General features: G+C 44.0%; 1 protein-coding gene across 1 annotated transcript in view; it reads left to right on the plus strand.

Annotated features, from left to right (window-relative positions):
- PKD1L1 (polycystin 1 like 1, transient receptor potential channel interacting) overlaps positions 1–20,203 on the plus strand; it is a 433,476-nt gene that overhangs the window by 97,898 nt on the left and 315,375 nt on the right. Inside the window, exons 11-15 of the mRNA XM_075828219.1 lie at positions 1,182–1,299; positions 12,731–13,269; positions 15,248–15,579; positions 17,135–17,359; positions 17,457–17,576. Of these exons, the coding sequence (XP_075684334.1) occupies positions 1,182–1,299; positions 12,731–13,269; positions 15,248–15,579; positions 17,135–17,359; positions 17,457–17,576 (1,334 nt within the window). The remainder of the gene's footprint in view (positions 1–1,181; positions 1,300–12,730; positions 13,270–15,247; positions 15,580–17,134; positions 17,360–17,456; positions 17,577–20,203) is intronic.

The following is a 20,203-nucleotide window of genomic DNA, read 5'->3' on the forward strand; positions in this document are numbered from 1 at the left end:
ATGCCGGTGTGTGTGTGTGTGTGTGTGTGTGTGTGTGTGTGTGTGTGTGTGTGTGTGTGTGCGTATATGTGTCTGTACGGCTATATATTTACCTGTATGTATATATTCCAGTTGTGTGTATGTATATTTGCCTGTATGTCTAAATATCTGTGTCTTTATGTATGTACAGTATATATGTTCCAGCGTGTCCATATATGTGGTTCATTTTTGGTTTGTGTAGGGGGCGGCAATAGAGAGTCCCGCAGAGGGCGCCATTCAACCTAAGGCCGGCCCTGGCTGTCACCAACCCTAGTCAGAAGGAACTCCGTCGCTGCCTGCGCCGCATGACCTCCTCGGCTTCTCCGGTAAGTCACACCAGGCAGAGCGGAGAGTGGTAGCGGTAGGCTACCGCTCACCAGTCTGTTCACAGTGTGGCGCTAAGTACAAGGGGGGCTGTGTGGCACTATTTACAAGGGGGGCTGTGTGGCACTATCTACAGGGGGCTGTGTGTGGCCTCTTTAATTTATTTTCTTTTCATTTATTTTTATGTTAATTACATTATAGAACTATATCGCTTGTAAAATGTAGAAATGCTTTTATACTCGCGTTACATTAAAAAAATTGTGAACAAAAAAATTACATCTCATTGATTGGTAGGGAAAGAAAACATGGCGAGGGGGAAGGAGATGTCGGGAAATAAGTTGGGGGGGGCAATCTGAATATTTGCCCCGGGTGCAGAAGAACCTAGCTATGCCTCTGGATACATAGCTAACTACTAGAGAGATATGTTCTTCTGGTGATGTATTATAGTTACAGAGCATTGCATCTAGGATACAATTGTATCCACTCCACAGCTGAGAACAGGACTAGGTTTGTACAGGTTTGCTGTCTCTAAATGTAAACAAGAATCTTCCCATTAGCAGACAGCAAACAAAAATCTCAAAAACGGTGAGAAATGAAAACACAAAGGGGGAGATTGACGTAGAGTGGCGTTTCATACACCTGTCTAAAACCAAAATGCATTGGAGTAAGATGCACCAAATTTATAAAGATGCGCATGCAATGCAATAATATATTTCCCCCACATTATATTTGAAAGTTAAATAACTTTTATTTTAAAAATAAAATTTTGAATTACTTGAATCGTCTTAATTTAATGCAAAACATGTAATTTTAGCTGTTTATTTTTCTTTTTTGTTAAGTCTTGACGCTCCAACACGTTTGACATATATTGCTAGAACTAACAGTGGTTCTCATGCAGTTTATCGCTGGTTCTTCTCAGATTGTGAAACCAACAGAACAGTAATTGGTAAACCTAAGGTGATTTTTTTTTCTTCACATTTCTATTCTAAATGCCAGTTTATGTGCTATCTTTTCATATTGAGATCTTTTGTAAAACTTTAACAAACAATAAAGAATTGCATAGCGTCCAGGTACAGTGTCAACAATCAACATAACAGAACACGAGTCATATCAAATGAGTACCAACAATAGGTGTGAGACAGACTTGCAGATGCAAACAATTAAGCACAGTGTAAGGGATCTGCCAGGCACAACTTCTGTGTATACGCCCATAGGTAATCAGTCTGCACCTGAGTCTATGCCTCTGAGACTGGCTCCATCTTCCACCACTCAGGATGGCGGGCTTAGGAGTGGGAGAGCCTATCGCAGCCTGGCCAGACGGAGCTAGCTCCCGCCCTCTGTCTATTTATACCTGCCTTTCCTGTTCCTCCTTTGCTTGTGATTCTTCTCGTGTGGTTTCCTGGCCCAGCTACAGCTTCTGACTATTTGATCCTGCTCCATACTGACCCTGGCTTTCTGACTACTCTCCTGCTCTGCGTTTGGTACCTCGTTCACTCCTGGTTTGACTCGGCTCGTTCACCACTCTTGTTGCTCACGGTGTTGCCGTGGGCAACTGCCCGATTTCCCTTAGCTTTGTGTACCCTTAGCTTTGTGTCTGTTTGTCTCGTGCACTTACTGAGCGTAGGGACCGCCGCCCAGTTGTACCCCGCCGCCTAGGGCGGGTCGTTGCAAGTAGGCAGGGACAGAGTGGCGGGTAGATTAGGGCTCACTTGTCCGTTTCCCTTCCCCCATCATTACACACAGTAGGATGTTTCACTATTACCATATTCCTAATTAATTTTGGACTGGGGTGCCCAGGGCCCACCAGTGAAATGGATTCTGGGTGCCCACCCTAATGCTACATGGAAATATTGTGTTAAGAGGCTCCATCGCAGATTCAACAAAAAATGGCAGGAAATAATAGCGCAGCACGCTGAAAAAACTACGGACACCATTTTTTTCGGTGGTACATATCATTTATTGATTAAAGTAGTTCGGCCACCACAAACATTTATGGCATATCCACAGTAGTCACCTCTAAGACCTGCACCAATCTCCTGAATGCCCTCAACCCCCTTCCTGCCTGGTGAAGGTGTTAGCTAGCTCGCTAGCTATGCTGTTTCTGGTTCTTTCCTGCACCGATGCACTGCCTGGATGTGGCGGCTCGCGGCCACCTCATAAGGCGGTATGGGGTCGGGGGACCCGCGTTCGAGAGATAGGTGCATCTATCAGCCATTTATGGCATATCCTATGAATATATGGAAATATGGGAAAAAATAGTAAATTCACCATTGTTTTTGGCCTTTTTTGTTTATGGTATGTATCATGCAGTATAGATAACATAACATAACTGTATTCTCGAGGTCATTATGGGTGCGACGTTACCAAATTTGTCTAGTTTATTTCAACTTTTACTACTTTTGGACTGTAAAAGCATGACTTTTTTTATTTTTGTGTCCGCAAATTCCAAAAGCCAAAATGTAAATTTTTCCACCAATGTAGCTGTGTGAGGGCTTATTTTTGCTGGAAGAATTTTAGTTTTAATTATCACCAATTTTGGAATACATACAATTTATTGATTGACTTTTATTTAATTTATTTGGGGGAAAAGGAAAAAAAGAATAAATCCGCCATCATTTTTTGAGGTTGTTTTTTATGCCATCCGCCGCCGAGTATATTATCTATTATACGCCAAAGGCCTGGTCACTGTTCTTTTATTTTTTTTGCCAGCTAAGCCTGCTGTCTGAGCCCTTTGTTTTCTTCTCAGCCCTGGTACCTGTCACTGTAAAGGCAAAACACTGGCAGGATCCGTGGGTATGTGGACCCACTAGGCCGCACCGCCGTAGTGAGTAGCAGCTGGTCAAATAACAGCATACCAAGTCTATACAAAGTCCAAGCACAAGGATACCTGTAATAGTCCAGAGAGTAGCAGAGGCTTAGGCACAGATAGAACTTTGACGGGAGATGACACCAAATGTGGCGGATGGTACCAGGCGTGGCAGATGACACCAGACGTGGTGTTTGACAGCAGGCGTAGCAGATGGCACAACATGACTCCAACACTAGAAAGGACACAGATACAACCACAGCATAGGATACAGGTAGCAGGGCACGGGAACACTGGGAACAGGATACGACTAAGGGACCATTTGAAAAACTAACATGGGAATACACAACAGCGCTCAGGCAAGGAGTGAAAGGGCAGAGCCCTTTTTATAGTCTAGGGTGATTATTGTTCATTTGTATTATTTTTCATGTGCCCGCGCTGGCCCTTTAAGGCTGAGAACCAGCACGCGCGTGCACCATAGAGGATACTGAAGAGCGGAGCGGAAGTGAGTTCTGGCGTCTCCTAGGAAGGAGATGCCGGCCAGCACTGGGGAGTCTGCGGTCGTGGCAGTCGAGGGGTGAGTGGGAACGACGGACATTACAGTACCCCCCTTTACGCACCCTCTTCTTGGGTCCAGAGTGTGAGAGGATTTCCTTAATGAGGGTAGGGGCATTAGGGTTCTTTACTGGCTCCCAGGACCTCTCCTCAGGACCAAACCCTCTCCAATCCACTAAATAAAAAGTCCTTCCTCCTACTTTCTTGTGGTCTAGGATCTCTTTTACGTCGAACACATCGGAAGAACCGTTGGGAATTCTGAAGGTAGGAGGCAGCCGAAGCTTATAAGAGACATAGTTCATCTGTTGCAGGATCTCAAAAGGTCAGAGGAACGTGGGAGCAAATTTGTACGAGGCCACCTTCAGACGGATATTCCTTGAGGACAGCCAGACTTTGGTACCCAGAAGAAACTGAGGCGGCTCTCTTCTCCGTGTATCCGCTTTTCGCTTAATGCGATCGACTGCCAGCAGAATAGAGGAGCGGGCCTGCTGCCAGATCTGTAAAAAGTTCCCAAATGCAGAGTCAGCTACGGGTATCTTAAATGTAGCCAGAACAGGAAGAGGGATTCGTGGATGTTGGCGGTAGACAATGTAGAACGGGGTGGAAGTAGTAGACTCACTTGTGTGGTTGCTATATGAGAACTTGGCTCATGGAAGAAGCTGTACCCTGTCATCATGCTGCATGGAGATAAAGTGAGGTAGATGATTCTCCATGATTTGATTAATCCTCTCGACTTGACCATTGGACTGCGGTTGATAGGCCGGGGAAAAGTCAAACTTCACATACAGGAGTTTACAGAAGGCTCTCCAGAATTTTGAGGTGAACTGAACCCCCGATCAGACACGATATGAAGGGGCAAGCCATGCAAGCGGAAAATGTGCTGAATGAAGAGATTTGCCAGTCACGGAGAAGAAGGTTGGCTGGTCAGCTGGACAAAACGTGCCATCTCCGAGAACCGGTCCACCACCACCCAGACTGTATTGCATCCTGCTGAGGGATACATACATACAGTCAAGGAAATAAGTATTTGATCCCTTGCTGATTTTGTAAGTTTGACCACTGTCAAAGACATGAACAGTCTAGAATTTTTAGGCTAGGTTAATTTTACCAGTGAGAGATAGATTATATATATATATAAAAAAAAAAAAAAGAAAATCACATTGTCAAAATTATATATATTTATTTGCATTGTGCACAGAGAAATAAGTATTTGATCCCTTTAGCAAACAAGACTTAATACTTGGTGGCAAAACCCTTGTTGGCAAGCACAGCAGTCAGACGTTTTTTTGTAGTTGATGATGAGGTTTGCACACATTTTAGATGGAATTTTGGCCCACTCCTCTTTGCAGATCATCTGTAAATCATTAAGATTTCGAGGCTGTCGCTTGGCAACTCGGATCTTCAGCTCCCTCCATAAGTTTTCGATGGGATTAAGGTCTGGAGATTGGCTAGGCCACTCCATGACCTTAATGTGCTTCTTTTTGAGCCACTCCTTTGTTGCCTTAGCTGTATGTTTAGGGTCATTGTCGTGCTGGAAGACTCAGCCACGAGCCATTTTTAATGTCCTGGTGGAGGGAAGGAGGTTGTCACTCAGGATTTGACGGTACATGACTCCATCCATTCTCCCATTGATGCGGTGAAGTAGTCCTGTGCCCTTAGCAGAGAAACACCCCCAAAACATAATGTTTCCACCTCCATGCTTGACAGTGGGGACGGTGTTCTTTGGGTCATAGGGAGCATTTCTCTTCCTCCAAACACGGCGAGTAGAGTTAATGCCAAAGAGCTCAATTTTAGTCTCATCTGACGACAGCACCTTCTCCCAATCACTCTCAGAATCATCCAGATGTTCATTTGCAAACTTCAGACGGGCCTGTACATGTGCCTTCTTGAGCATTGGGACCTTGCGGGCACTGCAGGATTTTAATCCATTACGGCGTAATGTGTTACCAATGGTTTTCTTGGTGACTGTGGTCCTAGCTGCCTTGAGATCATTAACAAGTTCCCCCTGTGTAGTTTTCGGCTGAGCTCTCACCTTCCTCAGGATCAAGGATACCCCACGAGGTGAGATTTTGATTTTGCATGGAGCCCCAGATCGATGTCGATTGACAGTAATTTTGTATGTCTTCCATTTTCTTACTATTGCACCAACAGTTGTCTCCTTCTCACCCAGCATCTTACTTATGGTTTTGTAGCCCATTCCAGCCTTGTGCAGGTCTATGATCTTGTCCCTGACATCCTTAGAAAGCTCTTTGGTCTTGCCCATGTTGTAGAGGTTAGAGTCAGACTGATTAATTGAGTCTGTGGACAGGAGTCTTTTATACAGGTGACCATTTAAGACAGCTGTCTTTAATGCAGGCACCAAGTTGATTTGGAGCGTGTAACTGGTCTGGAGGAGGCTGAACTCTTGACGGTTGGTAGGGGATCAAATACTTATTTCTCTGTGCACAATGCAAATAAATATATATAATTTTGACAATGTCACTTTCTTTTTTTTTGTTTTATATAATCTATCTCTCACTGGTAAAATTAACCTAGCCTAAAAATTCTAGACTGTTCATATCTTTGACAGTGGGCAAACTTACAAAATCAGCAAGGGATCAAATACTTATTTCCTTCACTGTATATATAGTCCCAACAAAAAATAAAACGTGGTTATATCTCCGCTCAGATATACAACCAAAATCTGAAAAAGGAATTCATGCAACCATAACTACATGGACAAATAAAATATATATTTTATTGAACTACATTATAAAAAAAATATTTTTTTCAAAAGAATGATAATAAGTGATGGATAACTATGAAACCAGAATGCACACAAGAATGCCATAACAATGAATTAGGGAGCTATTATGTAGTGACAAAATGAGGTACAGACACCACTGAAAGCAATATACTCCAGAAAAAATAGCTACGAAGTTGTATATATAGAAATTATGTAGTGTATCCCCCGTAATGAACAAAATGATGCACGTAACAAGACTCAATGTGAACGCAACATCAAAGTGTACATAAAGATTTTTATTTATTTGGGAAGCTGCAACCAACTAGTGAGTGTAGCTGTCATGATAACCATAAAGCATGTCCCACCAAATGAGCCAACTTGATAGCCAGTAACTCCCGATCCCCAATAGAGTAATTGCGCTCTGCGGGAGAAAAAAGTTTTGAGTAATAGCTACACACAGAAGTGCATCTGCACCAACAGAAGAAGCGTCCACCTCGAGACATGTCAGGATGATGGAGAATGAGGCTGAAGTAAATGCACTCTTGAGGCTATTAAATGCCGATTCTGCCTCTGGAGTTCACACCTTGGAGTTCATACCTTTCTTGGTAAGGGTAGAGATGGGAGCTGTCAGTGAAGAGAAATTGGGGACATACTGTCGGTAGAAGTTAGCGAATAAAAAAAACCGGTGTATGGACCTCAGACCTTGAGGACGTGGCCATTCCAGGACGGACTTTGCTTTCCCACAATCCATCTGGAGACATTGATCCGAGATGATGTAGCCCAGGAAGGGCAGGGAATTTTTTTTAAAATTCACTTCTCCAGCCTAGCGTACAGGCGATTCTCCCGTATTCGCAGCAGAACTTGACGGACATGCCTCCGATATGTCGTTGGATCTGAAGAGAAGATAAAAATGTCATTGAGATAGACCACAACACAGACATAGAGGTGATGTCGGAAGATAGAATTTACGAATTCCTGGAAGACCGCGGGAGCGTTACACAGACCGAAGGGCATCACCATGTAGTCGTAGTGCCTGTCTCGAGTGTTGAATGCCGTCTTCCACTCGTCACCTTGATGGATTCAGATCAAATTGTAAGCCCCACGCAAGTCTAGTTTAGAGAAAATCCTGGCTCCTCGTATACGGTCAAATAGTTTGGATATTAGTGGTGATGGGTATTTATTCTTGACCGTGATCTGGTTGTGACCACTGTAGTCAATGCAGGGTTGAAGAGATCTGTCTTTCTTTTTAACGAAGAAGAAGCTGGCCCCGGCCAGGGGGGAGGATTTTCGTATGAAGCCCCTCTCCAGATTCTCCTTGACATAGGTTGACATGGATTGAGTCTCTGGCAAGGAGGGACGATATACCCGTCCACGGGGAGGTGAAGCATTAGGAACCAGTTAAATTGGACAGTCGTACACCCGGTGTGGGGGAAGCATCTCAGCCTCCTTCTTGCTGAATACGTCTGCAAACTGAGCATAATTAGTGGGTAATCCTGTTAACGACTGAGATAGAGGAGGGTGGATCTGTAACAGGCAGCGGTGGAGACATTTGGAGCCCCATTGGAGAACTTCTCTGGAATTCCAGTCCAGGACAAAACAGGATTGACGGCTTCAGGCAAGACGAGGAATGCAATCTGCTCGGTAAGAAGGACTCCAACTTGAAGCTACAGTCGCTTGGTCTCGGACACGATAGGATAAGGTAGAGGAAGTCCATTCACTGAGGCAACTGGAGCTGATCCACTAGGTCCTGTTGGATAAAGTTTGACGCAGACCCGGAGTCCAGGTAGGCAGAGACCTAGTGCGTCTTCTGGACACTATGGTCAAGGGAATGGACAATTTAGGAGAGAGTTTCTTATTTAGCACCGTTCCGCCTACGGTTGTCTCTCCAACCAATCCTAGGCACTGGAGTGTTTTTGGCTTCTGGGGACACAAACGCACAAAATGGCCTCCTAGGCCGCAATATAGACACCGTCCCGAAGTGTGTCTGCGTTGTCTCTCCTGGGATGACAATTTAAGCCGGTTCACTTGCATAGGCTCCTCTGGTGGGACTACTGATGAGGGCAGCAGGGGTTGCTAGGAAGTAGGAGCCAGCCTAGGGAATCTTCTCTCCCGGCGGACCTCTTGGGACTGTTCCCGGATCATCATGTCAATCCGGGTAGCCAGAAGAATGAGTTCATCCAGGTTAGGAGGCAGCTCTCGAGCGGCAAGCTCGTCTTTAATCTCAGAAGACAATGCCATAATGTAGCCACCAAGGGCTCATTGTTCCAGGCCAGTTCCGCAGCCAGGGTACAGCACTGAATGGCGTACTCGCCCACGCAGATGTCTCCCTGGCGAGGTGTCAGCAGAGATGCAACTACAGAAGAGACTCTCCCCAGTTCCTCAAATACTATGAGGAAAGTCTGTAAAAAACTTTGTCTCTGGTCCGTGACGTTCCCAAATGGGGTTCGCCCATGCCAAGGCCTTGCCAGTAAGGAGAGAGAACAAAAGGGTGATCCTTGCATCATCAGAAGGAAATGGCATTGGTTCAGAAACCCCCTGCAGTTCTTTGCGTCTCCGTCATAGCGAAGAGGTAGTGGCAGGGAAAATCGGGAAACGGTACTGGTACTGACTGGAGATGTAGCAGGAGGAACAGCAGGAGCAACAAAGAACAGGTGCCGTGAAGACTGCAGCTTGCACATTCCAGCCGATGTGCAATGGCGTTCACCGCCTGGAGTAGTTGGTCCTGTCGTGAGCAGAGGTCTCGCATGTCTGCCTGCATGACTTGTGACGTCGTCATGGTCTTGGGTTGACCAGCGGGGTCCATGGCCTGAGCTTACTGTCACGATCTGTGGACCCACTGTAGCGGAGTAGCAGCTGGCCAAACAACAGTGTACCAAGTCTATATAAAGTCTAAGCACAAGGATACCTGTAATAGTCCAGACAATAACAGAGGCTTAGGCACAGATGGAACTTTGACACCAGACATGGTGTATGACAGCAGCACAACGCGACTCCAACACTAGTAAGGGCACAGGAACAAACCCAGCACGGGATACAGGTAGCAGGGCACAGGAACATTGGGAACAGTATAAGACTAAGGGACCATTTTCAAGACTAACATGGGAATGCACAACAATGCTAAGACAAGGAGTGAAAGGGCAGAGCCCTTTTTATAGTCCAGGGTGATTAGGGCTGATTTGTATTATTTTTCATGTGCACGTGCTGGCCCTTTAAGGCCAGGAACGAGCATGCACACGCACCCTAGAGGATACTGCAGAGCGGAGTGGAAGTGAGTGCTGGTGCCTCTCAGGAAGGAGATGCCAGCCAGCACTCGGGAGTCTGCGGTGGCGGCCATCGAGGGGTGAGTGGGAACGATGGGCCGCGGACGTTACACACTGCCTCACAGTACTGCTCTGTGTGTGTGTAATTCTCTGGTGCGGGATATGCTGCTTGTCTGAGGCATGGCTATCGGGGAAGTAACTAGATGAAACAGTAGCAAGATGACATCTTGTTACTTGCCACAGTTTGTAAATTTGGATGTGTCTCGGTGTGCCGCTCGCAGCCTGTGGGCTGCATGGAGTCTAGGCCCATCGGGGGATTCACTAGTTCCCCAGTGGGGAAATCTGAGCCTGCTCATAACGCTTTTTTATCTTCTAGACCAACTGCAATATGGATGGGGTTGAGGGGGGACATCAGTGATGTAATGTCACAGCATGTGACACAGCACCAAAAAAGTCAAAGCACAATGGGGAAAATGTATTAAGACTGGTGTTTCATACGCCAGTCTTAGTCTAAAAAGCGCTGAAGTAAGGGGCGCCTAATTTATGAAGAGACGCATACCTCTTAATAAATTAGACACATTTCTGCCTGTCCATGCGCCAGAAAGTCAGATTTGCACTATAATTGATGGAAATTTTTGGCCTAAATTATAGTAAATTTGTCAATCTGTAAAATGCCCAGTCCCTTTCAACATACCTAGCCCACTTCTTGGTAAAGTGCCGTGATTGATGCAAAAGTCGTAATTTTATTTGGCACAGAAAGAAAGATTGATATATTCCTTCCACTATTCTCCACATTATTGGCCATATCACCAGTTATATCTAGTACTGATGGATAATATGAGTGTATTGTAACGGTTTGCCTACTTGTTATGGCAGGAAGGAGGTGAAGGGAACAAGTGAGCCCTAATCTACCCACCGCCCTGTCCCTGCCTACTTGCAACGACCCGCCCTAGGCGACGGGGTACAACTTGGCGGCGGTCCCTACGCTGACTAAGTGCAAGGGGATACAAACAGGGAACAAGCAAGGGAAGGGGCAGTAGCCCACGGAACACCGTGAGGAAACGGAGTGGTGAACGAGCCAGTCAGGATTGGAATGTAGTGGAGTATACAAACGCAGAGCACGGAGCAGGAAGCAAGCCAGGGGCAGAGCGAAGCAGGATAAGCGGGAACTGAAGCAAGGCAGAAGCACGGCAGAAGCAGGCTGGAGCAAGGCAGCAGTGGGGCCAGGAATCCAAGAAGAATAACAAGCAATGAGGAAGAGAAAACGGCAGGTATAAATGGACAGGGGGCGGAGCTAACTCCGACTGACCAGGCCGCGATAGGCTCTCCCACTCCTGAGCCTGCCACCCTGATTGGTGGGAGCCGGTGTCAGTCTAAGAGGTCTGGCCTCAGGTGTCGACTGATTAATCCTGGGAGTATCCACAGACGTAGTGCCTGGCAGATCCTTTACACTACTTGTGCAAGTTTAGAATCAACATCTAAAGGGTGGTCCAGGTCATCTGCACATTAAGTAAAAAATAGTGAGTAGCTAGGATTGATTAGAGTCTACAAAAGTGATTTGTGATAGGCATGGGAGCTCGGTAATAATGACCTAACAAATTAGTCCAGTTGGTCAATCAAGACTGACAGCATCTTTCACAGCGATCACAGAGAGCTGAATGTGGGAAAGATTGATCAGGTACAACATTTTGCAGAAACACCACAGATTAGACCACACACAAACTTTCACATTAGATAACGTAAGATATGCATTATAGCTGTAAATGCGGATTATAAAAGAATGGAGTTAAGGAACCTGGTCTCTGCAATGTTGACCATTTCGGCAAAAATCTGTCCCACAGATGCAAAAATATTGCGTTATTAAGGGACATTCTTTTGGTTTAGGTTTGAGTAAGCTCAAGTAAATGGTGAGAGATTAGTGGAGAAGGACACTGAACCTCCTCCAATAACACCCAATGTTTCCTCACCCTACTAAGAAACCAGTCTGCAAACTGGATGAGCATAGAGACAGAGTTTATGAAATTAACCAAAAGGTATATTTGATTTACTAAAAATTATAATTATTCTCATAAAGTTCTGGTTCAATATTGTCCCCATCACTCCACCAGTACAGACATCCTGTATTTCTAATATCATTGTTTCACCTGATCCTGTCATATTAGGCAGTATTTTGGTATGAAAAGGGTAATACATTATTACAGATTGTTTATATTCAAGGTATGTTCATACGCTAAAGTAAAAACGGCTGTAAAATACTGAGCTGTTTTCAAGGAAAAACAGACTCTGATTTTCAGCCGCTTTTAAAGCATCAAACGTTTTTTAATGCGGTTTTTGGAGCTGTTTTTTGGACCTGTTTTTCTATTGACACAATGAAAAACGGCCTCGAAAACGGCTCAAGAAGTGACATGCACTTCTTTTTACTGGGCGTTTTTTTTGCATGCCGATTTTTCAAACAGCCGCGTAAAAAAATGCACTGTCTGACTGAATCTCTGTTTTTCCCATCAAAATCAATGGGCAGATGTTTGGAGGCATTCAGCTTCTGTTTTTTCAGGCTTTTTTCGAGGCATTTACACCCCAAGAAACGCCTGAAAACACAGCTTGTGAACATACCCTCATACTCTTCTTGCCCAAAAAATGGCACACAAAGCATCTAGAATTTTGGGCTGCAGAATTTATTAATGGGGCAGTGCAAAGGACAGAGGTACTATGAATGGGCAGTGCAGATGTGAACTTGCATTTAATGCCATATCCTATACAATGTATTAGATCCTATACAGACTGATGTTATTAACGAAGATGGTTGGGGTCCCATGATACACATATAGATTAGGCAAGCTATGCCTCTATGTGTGTGATTAAGGCTCTCACTATGCAGATAACAAGAATTTGCTGGTAGTTCTAATCACAATGTAATATTATTTAAAAAATAATGTTAATGTCATTGTCATTTGTAGTGTGTTTGAAATGCTTTTTTATGACATTTTTTTCTATTTAGAGAATAAACTATAACATGTTAGAATGTTCTTTTTATTTTCATTTCAGTTGAATCTTGATATTGGAGCACCTTGTTATTTAACTGTGAAAATTGAAGTTGAAAGCCATGAAGGAAACCTCTCAGCAAGCATGAAAACGCTTGTCCAATACCCTATATTTAATGTTACAATGACTACGCAGGAAGCGTTTGTAGGCCATTTTACCCAATTCATAGTTACTGTGGAGCCCTACCAGCAGTATGCAGTGCTAATGAATTTTGGGGATGGTGAAAGCATCGAGGTCCAATCACAAGAATTTACTAAGGGCTGTTTCCATAAACAACATTTCTGCTCTGTTTTTACAAACTTCCACAGATATAATCATATGGCTTGCTACAATGTTACAATTGAAGTTTCCAATTTAGTCAGCACCATGAAGAAAATAGAAAAAACTATGATAGAAGAAGCTATTGAGATTATATTGTTTACTCCACCTATTATTAAAGTGGGCGACCTCATCAATGCCACTTTATCTGTGAAATCTGGTTCAGGAGTTTCATATTTATGGACTATCTATAGTCCATTCAATAACTATTCTCTCCTGGGAAGGTAAGGTCATAAGTACATTTGAAAGTGCTCATAGGTATAAAATATAGGGCCTCACATGAATATCATATGTACCTAGGCAAAATTAGACAATTCCACTTAGTTTTTTTTAATGTGGCCTTTTTTTATTGTGTAAAAATGAAATTCTAAAAAAACAAGAAGTTTTATTATTGATAAAAAATATAGAATATTTTTTTTTTATTTATTGAAAATTGACTACCATCCAGGCATTTTATAACAGTTTGGAAGTAAGCATGGACCCACATTTAAACAGTATGGTAGATGTTGTAATTTCATGTGTACAATATTGAGGCAAGTTTGGTAAAAGGATTTTGTTGTTTTTTTTTTTTTAAATAAAAATCTGCTTAGGCTATATTCATAAGACAGTGAAAAAAAGGCCAATAAAAACGGATCAACTGTCAGATTTTTTTTTGCATCAGTGTGTCTCTAAAATGTCATCCATTTCCAGGTTGTCTGACCTTTTTTAACAGCCGTTTTGCATCCGTTTGCCATCCATTTTATAAAATTTTTTATGAATTTTATTAGTCAGGGTTTTTTGGTCCCAACCCCCTGAAAACACCACACTGCCCATGTAAGTAGTACCTTTGTGCCCACTGTAGATGGTGCCCACACAGATAGTGCCCTCTGTAAAAAATTCCCACATAGATAGCGCCACAGTGCCCACTGTAGATAATGACCCTGTAGATAGTGCCACAGTGCTCTCTGTAACTAGTTCCCACATAGATTGTGCCCACTGTAGTCAGTGCACACGTAGTGCCACAGTGCCTAAGTAGTGCCACAGTGCCCTCTGTAGATAGTGCCCACTGTAGAAAATGCCCACATGGATAGTGCCACTGTGCCCACTGTAGATAATGCCCCTGTAGATAGTGCCACAGTGACGTCTGTAACTAGTTCCCACATAGCTTGTGCCCACTTTAGCTAGTGCACACCTAGTGTCACAGTGCCCACATAGTGCCACAGTGCGCTCTGTAGATAGTGCCCACTTATAAAGTGCCAATGCCCACATAGGGACACAGTACCCATGTAGGTAGTGCCACACACGGTGCCCATGTTGATAGCACCACAGTGTCCCCTGTAGATAGTGCGAACATCGAGCCACAGTGCCCATGTAGATCGTGCCAACCCTTCTGTAGGTACCACCTCATCCCCCCACTCCCCTGCCCAGATTCTGCTCCTGGAGGAGTGGTATCCCCCGCCAGAGCGTCGCTAATGCTCTTGCCAGGGATTCCATCATCTGAAAGCCCGGAAGTCACTGTCCATATATGGACAGTGACGTCAGGGGTTCCTCCAGGAGAGGAATCTCCAGCCAGAGAGTTTCTGACACTCTGGCAGGGGATTCTCGCAATACAAAGCCCTTGACATCAATGTTCATATATGGACAGTGATGTCTAGGGTTTCCCAAGACAGGATTCCCAGGCCAGAGCGCTTGCGATGCTCTGGCTGGGGACTCCATAGTTGAAATCCCCTGACATCACTGTCCATATATGGACAGTGACGTCAGGGGCTTCCTCGGGCTCAGCGCTTAAATTGTCCGAGGAGTCACCTTGTAAGGGCCAGGATCAGTTTTTAACAGCCGTCCCACAGATTACTTTTCTGAAAAACGGCTGTTAAAAACTGATCGATTGAACTCTATGGGTGCAGTCAAGTCGGGAAAACGGCCAAAAATAGAACATGTTCTATCTTTTGATGACGAGTATTCACGGGCTGTTTAAAAAAATGGCTGTCTGAATACACCCATAGAACTTCATTGTTCTGAAAACAGAAGTTTTTAACTGTCATGTGAATATAGTGAATATTATCTAAGCAGATTTTTTTTTGTGAGAAAAGCATTGTTGTTCTACATTTAGAATGTACTAAGTAACTATTAAGACGATAAAAACGTGATATTTGAATGTAATTAATTTTGAATGAGAGTTTTCTATTTAGGTTTACTCAATAATGTTTCCATTTTGTTTTTCAGCTCTCTAAGTGTAATTGCAAATGTTTCTGGGATGTATTACATTACTACGTCAGAAATTGGTAGCCCACAGATCCAATCATCTGCCAAACATATTAAAGTTTTAGATACCATAGACAGTTTTACAGTCTTTATTGCTACTAGAATTGATCACGCTAATCTTGTACAAAATGCTGATGGGTCTTACTCAACTGAACCTATACAGTTTAAGGTGCTTACTGATGTTGAGGCCAATTTTATATTTGATTTTGGTGATGAAACCCCCAGTGTGTCCATCAATGGAAGTGTGCTGACAACTGGATTTGGTGCATCTGCTTTTCACAGATATAGTAAAGGTAACTTATAACATTCTAAAAGAAAATAGTGATAGTATGTGGTTTGCTGATTAACTTTTGTCATGGTTTAAAGATTTGGCAGCTGTTTTACACATAAATTATACTAATAACAATTGATTTACTTTGAGTGTAACTTGCCTGTTATAAATGTAGCCATGTGCTCCTTGAGATTCGCATTTCTGTGAAGTCTTAGGGTAGCCTATCCAATAATTTCTGGTTTATGTTACTAGTCTATGCAGGGAATAGATAGTGGGTGACTTAGGCCGTATCCACATGAGTGTGTCCATTTTGCATGCGCAAAAAATGGAACGTTTTGCACGTGTTGCAGTTCCATGTGACAACTGTGTACGGTGCGAGTCTGCATTTTTTACGCGCGCATTTTTTACGTCAGCAAAAAAAACTGAGGGAGGTGTTTTTCTTTTTCTCATCATTTCTTTAGCAACTGATGCGTGAAAGGCAGCACATGGATGACGTCTGTGTGCTGTCCGTGATTTTCACACACCCATTGACTTCAATGGATGCATGATGCGCAAAAGACACACAACTATACGACATGCAGTGAGTTTCAGGCAGCGGACACACGCTGTGTGAAAAAAACTGAATGGCCCCATTGAATTGCATAGGTCCATGTGACGTCCGTTGTATTAATTCACGTAACACGGACGTGAAATACGCTCGTGTGAATTGGACCTAATAACTCACGGTTTGTCACACACATTTCCACAGATGCTTATATATCTGTATAGTTATTCAGAGATATATTTAATAACACTCAGTTAGAGCTTATGCTTCCTGTGAAGTCTAAATTTTTTTTATTCAGCTTTGAGCCTCTTACGTGACTAACTGAGTGTTATTATATAGCGTAGTGTGCTACGCTATTCTTTCCGTAAAAAAAAAAAAAAAACAGAAACCTAGCGGAACAGAGGCAGACTGAAACCAACTGAAAGAAAAAAAAATACCTTTGAAATAAATGGTATTGCAAACGGAAACTATACTTTCCGTTTGTCTTTCGGTTCATCTGTTCCTCTGCCAGAACAGATGAACGGAAAGACCAAGTAGAAGGCAAACGTGATGTGAACAGGCCCTTAGAAAAAGTAGTGTGTTTTAATATGCTATCACAAACTGAGTTTCAGCGATGGGTACTCTTTAAACAAGTAAAGAGGTCTGGACAGTGGATATAAGGGGAGATTGTAATTATATGTAAATTGATTGGTGTAATGATACTTATTTTACTGCAAAGAGGAGACAGTTCCTCAACTTGATGCAGGATGATGTTACAATCCAGTTTGTTGAAGTCCACACCAGAAATTATGTTGTATTGAATCTGGTAATTTCAAACAACACAAAAACAATAAGAAAAGTCAGTGTTATGGAAAATTTTGCCAGCAGTGCCCAAAATACAATTTCTTCAATCAATTTTTCTCAAGGACTTCACTACTGACTTTGTGCATACAGAAAGTAGACCCAACTGTACTGTAAATTGACTCGCTACTGCAAATTCTTTCACTATAGGCTAACTGTTTAATATATCGTTATTATTATTTTCCTTTTTTAGCTGGTGATTACTTTATTAAGGTTATGGCATTCAATGAGCTATTTGCTGCCACAGATGAGATTGGTCCTTACTGTGTACAGGCAGCTCCAGCAGGTTTGTCCATAGTGGCAAATGTCAATGATGTATATAAAGATGACATCATATTATTCAGTTCTACACTGACTAGGGGCACAAATGTGTCATACTTATGGAATATGGATGATCAAACAGCCTACAATAACAAAGGTAAGTATCCACTACTTAATTTTATGTTATATAAATGTTTCTGATTTAGTTTTAATTAACAGCATTAAAATAAAACATTTTTCTCTTATTTCTTCAGGGCCAGAGATTAATGTTACTTTTTCCAATGTAGCATTTTATAATTTAACAGTCACTGCGTGGAATAAAGTGGGAAGGCAAAAAGCTTGGAAACTTGTTAATGTTCTGCCAAGAAAGAAATGTATGTATCCTGTTTTTTTTATCTTACAACCTTAATAGTACATAATAATCAGAAGTTAATTAATATGTTAATTTGTAGGATGTGATCGATAGATAGATAGATGATAGATAGATAGATATATTTTAAGTAAATACTATCTATCTATTTTCTTTTTATTGGTAAGTTTCATTGGCACATGCAACATCTAATCTTGCCTCTTTGTATGAATAAACCAAATCACAGGTTTTTATTTATATCTTTGTAGACCTGTTTTTTTTTTTGTTTTTTTTTAACAGTGACCTTTTTACATATCATAGATCACTAGTTTAAAGAAGAAGAGGCACTCAGCTGTCATTTAGGCTCTGTTCGCTTTTTTGGGGGTCTATCAGGAAATGTGGGGTCAGTGGCGTAACTACCGCTGTAGCAGCCATAGCGACTGCTACGGGGCCCGCAGCATGAGGCATGAGGAATGCCCCCCCCATGGCCAGAGGCTCCGCTAGCATCCGCTATGGCTGCTACTGTGCGACGCCACTGAAGGGGTTGTTCCTACAAAAGACATGCATCCCCTATCCACAGGATAGGGGATACATGTGTTATCGCTGGGACGCCCAGCGATAAGGAGAAAGGGGGACCAAAAGTCCCCCGAAGTTCTCCATGACAAACCTCGGACTTCCGGGGTCTGTCGGCAGCTCCATAGAAATAAATTTTGCACCGATCGCGCCTGTGCGCATGCGTGACCAGCGCTCCTTTCATTTTTATTGAACTGCGCAGACCCCAGAAGTCCGAGCTTTGTCATACGGAACTTCTTGGCTGTTTGTTTTTTTAGGGGGGGGTTGGGGGCTGTATGGCGTTATCTACAGGGGGGCTGTATGGCGTTATCTGCAGGGGGAGCTGTATGGCATTATCTACATGGGGCTGTATGGCGTTATCTACAAGGGGGGCTGTATGGCGTTATCTACAGGGGGCGGTATGGCTTTATCTACAGGGGGGGGGGCTGTATGCCGTTATCTACAGGGGGATTTTTTGGAGCTGTATGGCGTTATCTACAGGGGGGTTGTATAGCGTTATCTACAGGGTGGCTGTATGGTGTTATCTACGGGGGATGGCTGTATGGCGTTATCTACAGGGGGGCTGTATGGCGTTATCTGCAGGGGGAGCTGTATGGCATTATCTACATGGGGCTGTATGGCGTTATCTACAAGGGGGGCTGTATGGCGTTATCTACAGGGGGCGGTATGGCGTTATCTACAGGGGGGGGGCTGTATGCCGTTATCTACAGGGGGATTTTTTGGAGCTGTATGGCGTTATCTACAGGGGGGTTGTATAGCGTTATCTACAGGGTGGCTGTATGGTGTTATCTATGGGGGAGGGCTGTATGGCGTTATCTACAGGGGGGCTGTATGGTGTTAACTACAGGGGGACTGTATGGCGTTATCTACAGGGGGGCTGTATAGCGTTATCTACAGGGGAGGGTTGTATGGCGTTATCTACAGGGGGTGGGCTGTATGGCATTATCTACGGGGGCTGTAAGGCCTTATCTACAGGGGGCTGTGTATGGCGCTATCTACAGGGGGGGCTGTATGGTGCTATCTATAAGGGGGCGCTGTGTTGCAGAATCTACAGGGAGGCACTATCTACAAGGTGGGGGGGGTTGTGTGATACCCAGGGGCGCGGGGGGGGGACTCAGTCAAATGTTTGCTATTGGGCTCAGTCTTTCCTAGTTACACCCCTGTGTGTGGACTACCGGGGTCTGTCGGCAGCTCCATAGAAATTAATTTTGCACCGGTCGCGCCTGTGCACTTGCGTGACCAGCGCTCTTTTCATTTTTATTAAACTGCACAGACCCCGGAAGTCCGAGGTTTGTCATGCGGAACTTTGGGGGACTTTCGGTCCCCCGTTCTCCTTATTGCTGCCAGCGATCACAAATGTATCCCCTATCCTAGATATCTACAGGGGGAGCCGTATGGCGTTATCTGCAGGGGGAGCTGTATGGCGTTATCTACAGGGGTGCTGTATGGCGTTATCTACAGGGGGGCTCTATGGCGTTATCTACAGGGGGGCTATATGGCGTTATCTACAGGAGGGCTGTATGCCATTATCTACAGGTTTTTTTTTAGCTGTATGGCGTTATCTACAGGGGGGCTGTATGGTGTTATCTACGGGGGGAGGGCTGTATGGCGTTAGGGGGGCTGTATGGCGTTATTTACAGGGGGGGCTGTATAGCGTTAGCTACAGGGGAGGGCTGCATGGTGTTATCTATAAGGGGAGGGCTGTATGGCGTTATCTACGGGGGGCTGTATGGCGTTATCTACTGGGGCTGTGTATGGCTCTATCTACAGGGGGGCTGTATGGTGCTATCTATAGGGGGGCGCTGTGTGGCAGAATCTATAGGTAGGCATTATCTACAAGGGGGGGTTGTGTGATACCCAGGGGAGGGGGGGACTCAGTCAAAAGTTTGCTATTGGGCTCAGTCTTTCCTAGTTACAGCCCTGTGTGGGTTTATTGTTTACGGGCAAAAGACTTTCTTTGAGCCCATACACCGCTCTGCAAACAGAGCCGAAGGGCTCTGAGCTTATCCCTTTTGCCACTTCGTTCCTGTGATTAGTAGGGTTTTCAGCAACTGGACCCACACCGGTCATAACTTCTGA

The sequence above is a fragment of the Rhinoderma darwinii genome, chromosome 5, assembly GCF_050947455.1.
Source record: "Rhinoderma darwinii isolate aRhiDar2 chromosome 5, aRhiDar2.hap1, whole genome shotgun sequence".
Lineage (NCBI taxonomy): Eukaryota > Metazoa > Chordata > Amphibia > Anura > Rhinodermatidae > Rhinoderma > Rhinoderma darwinii.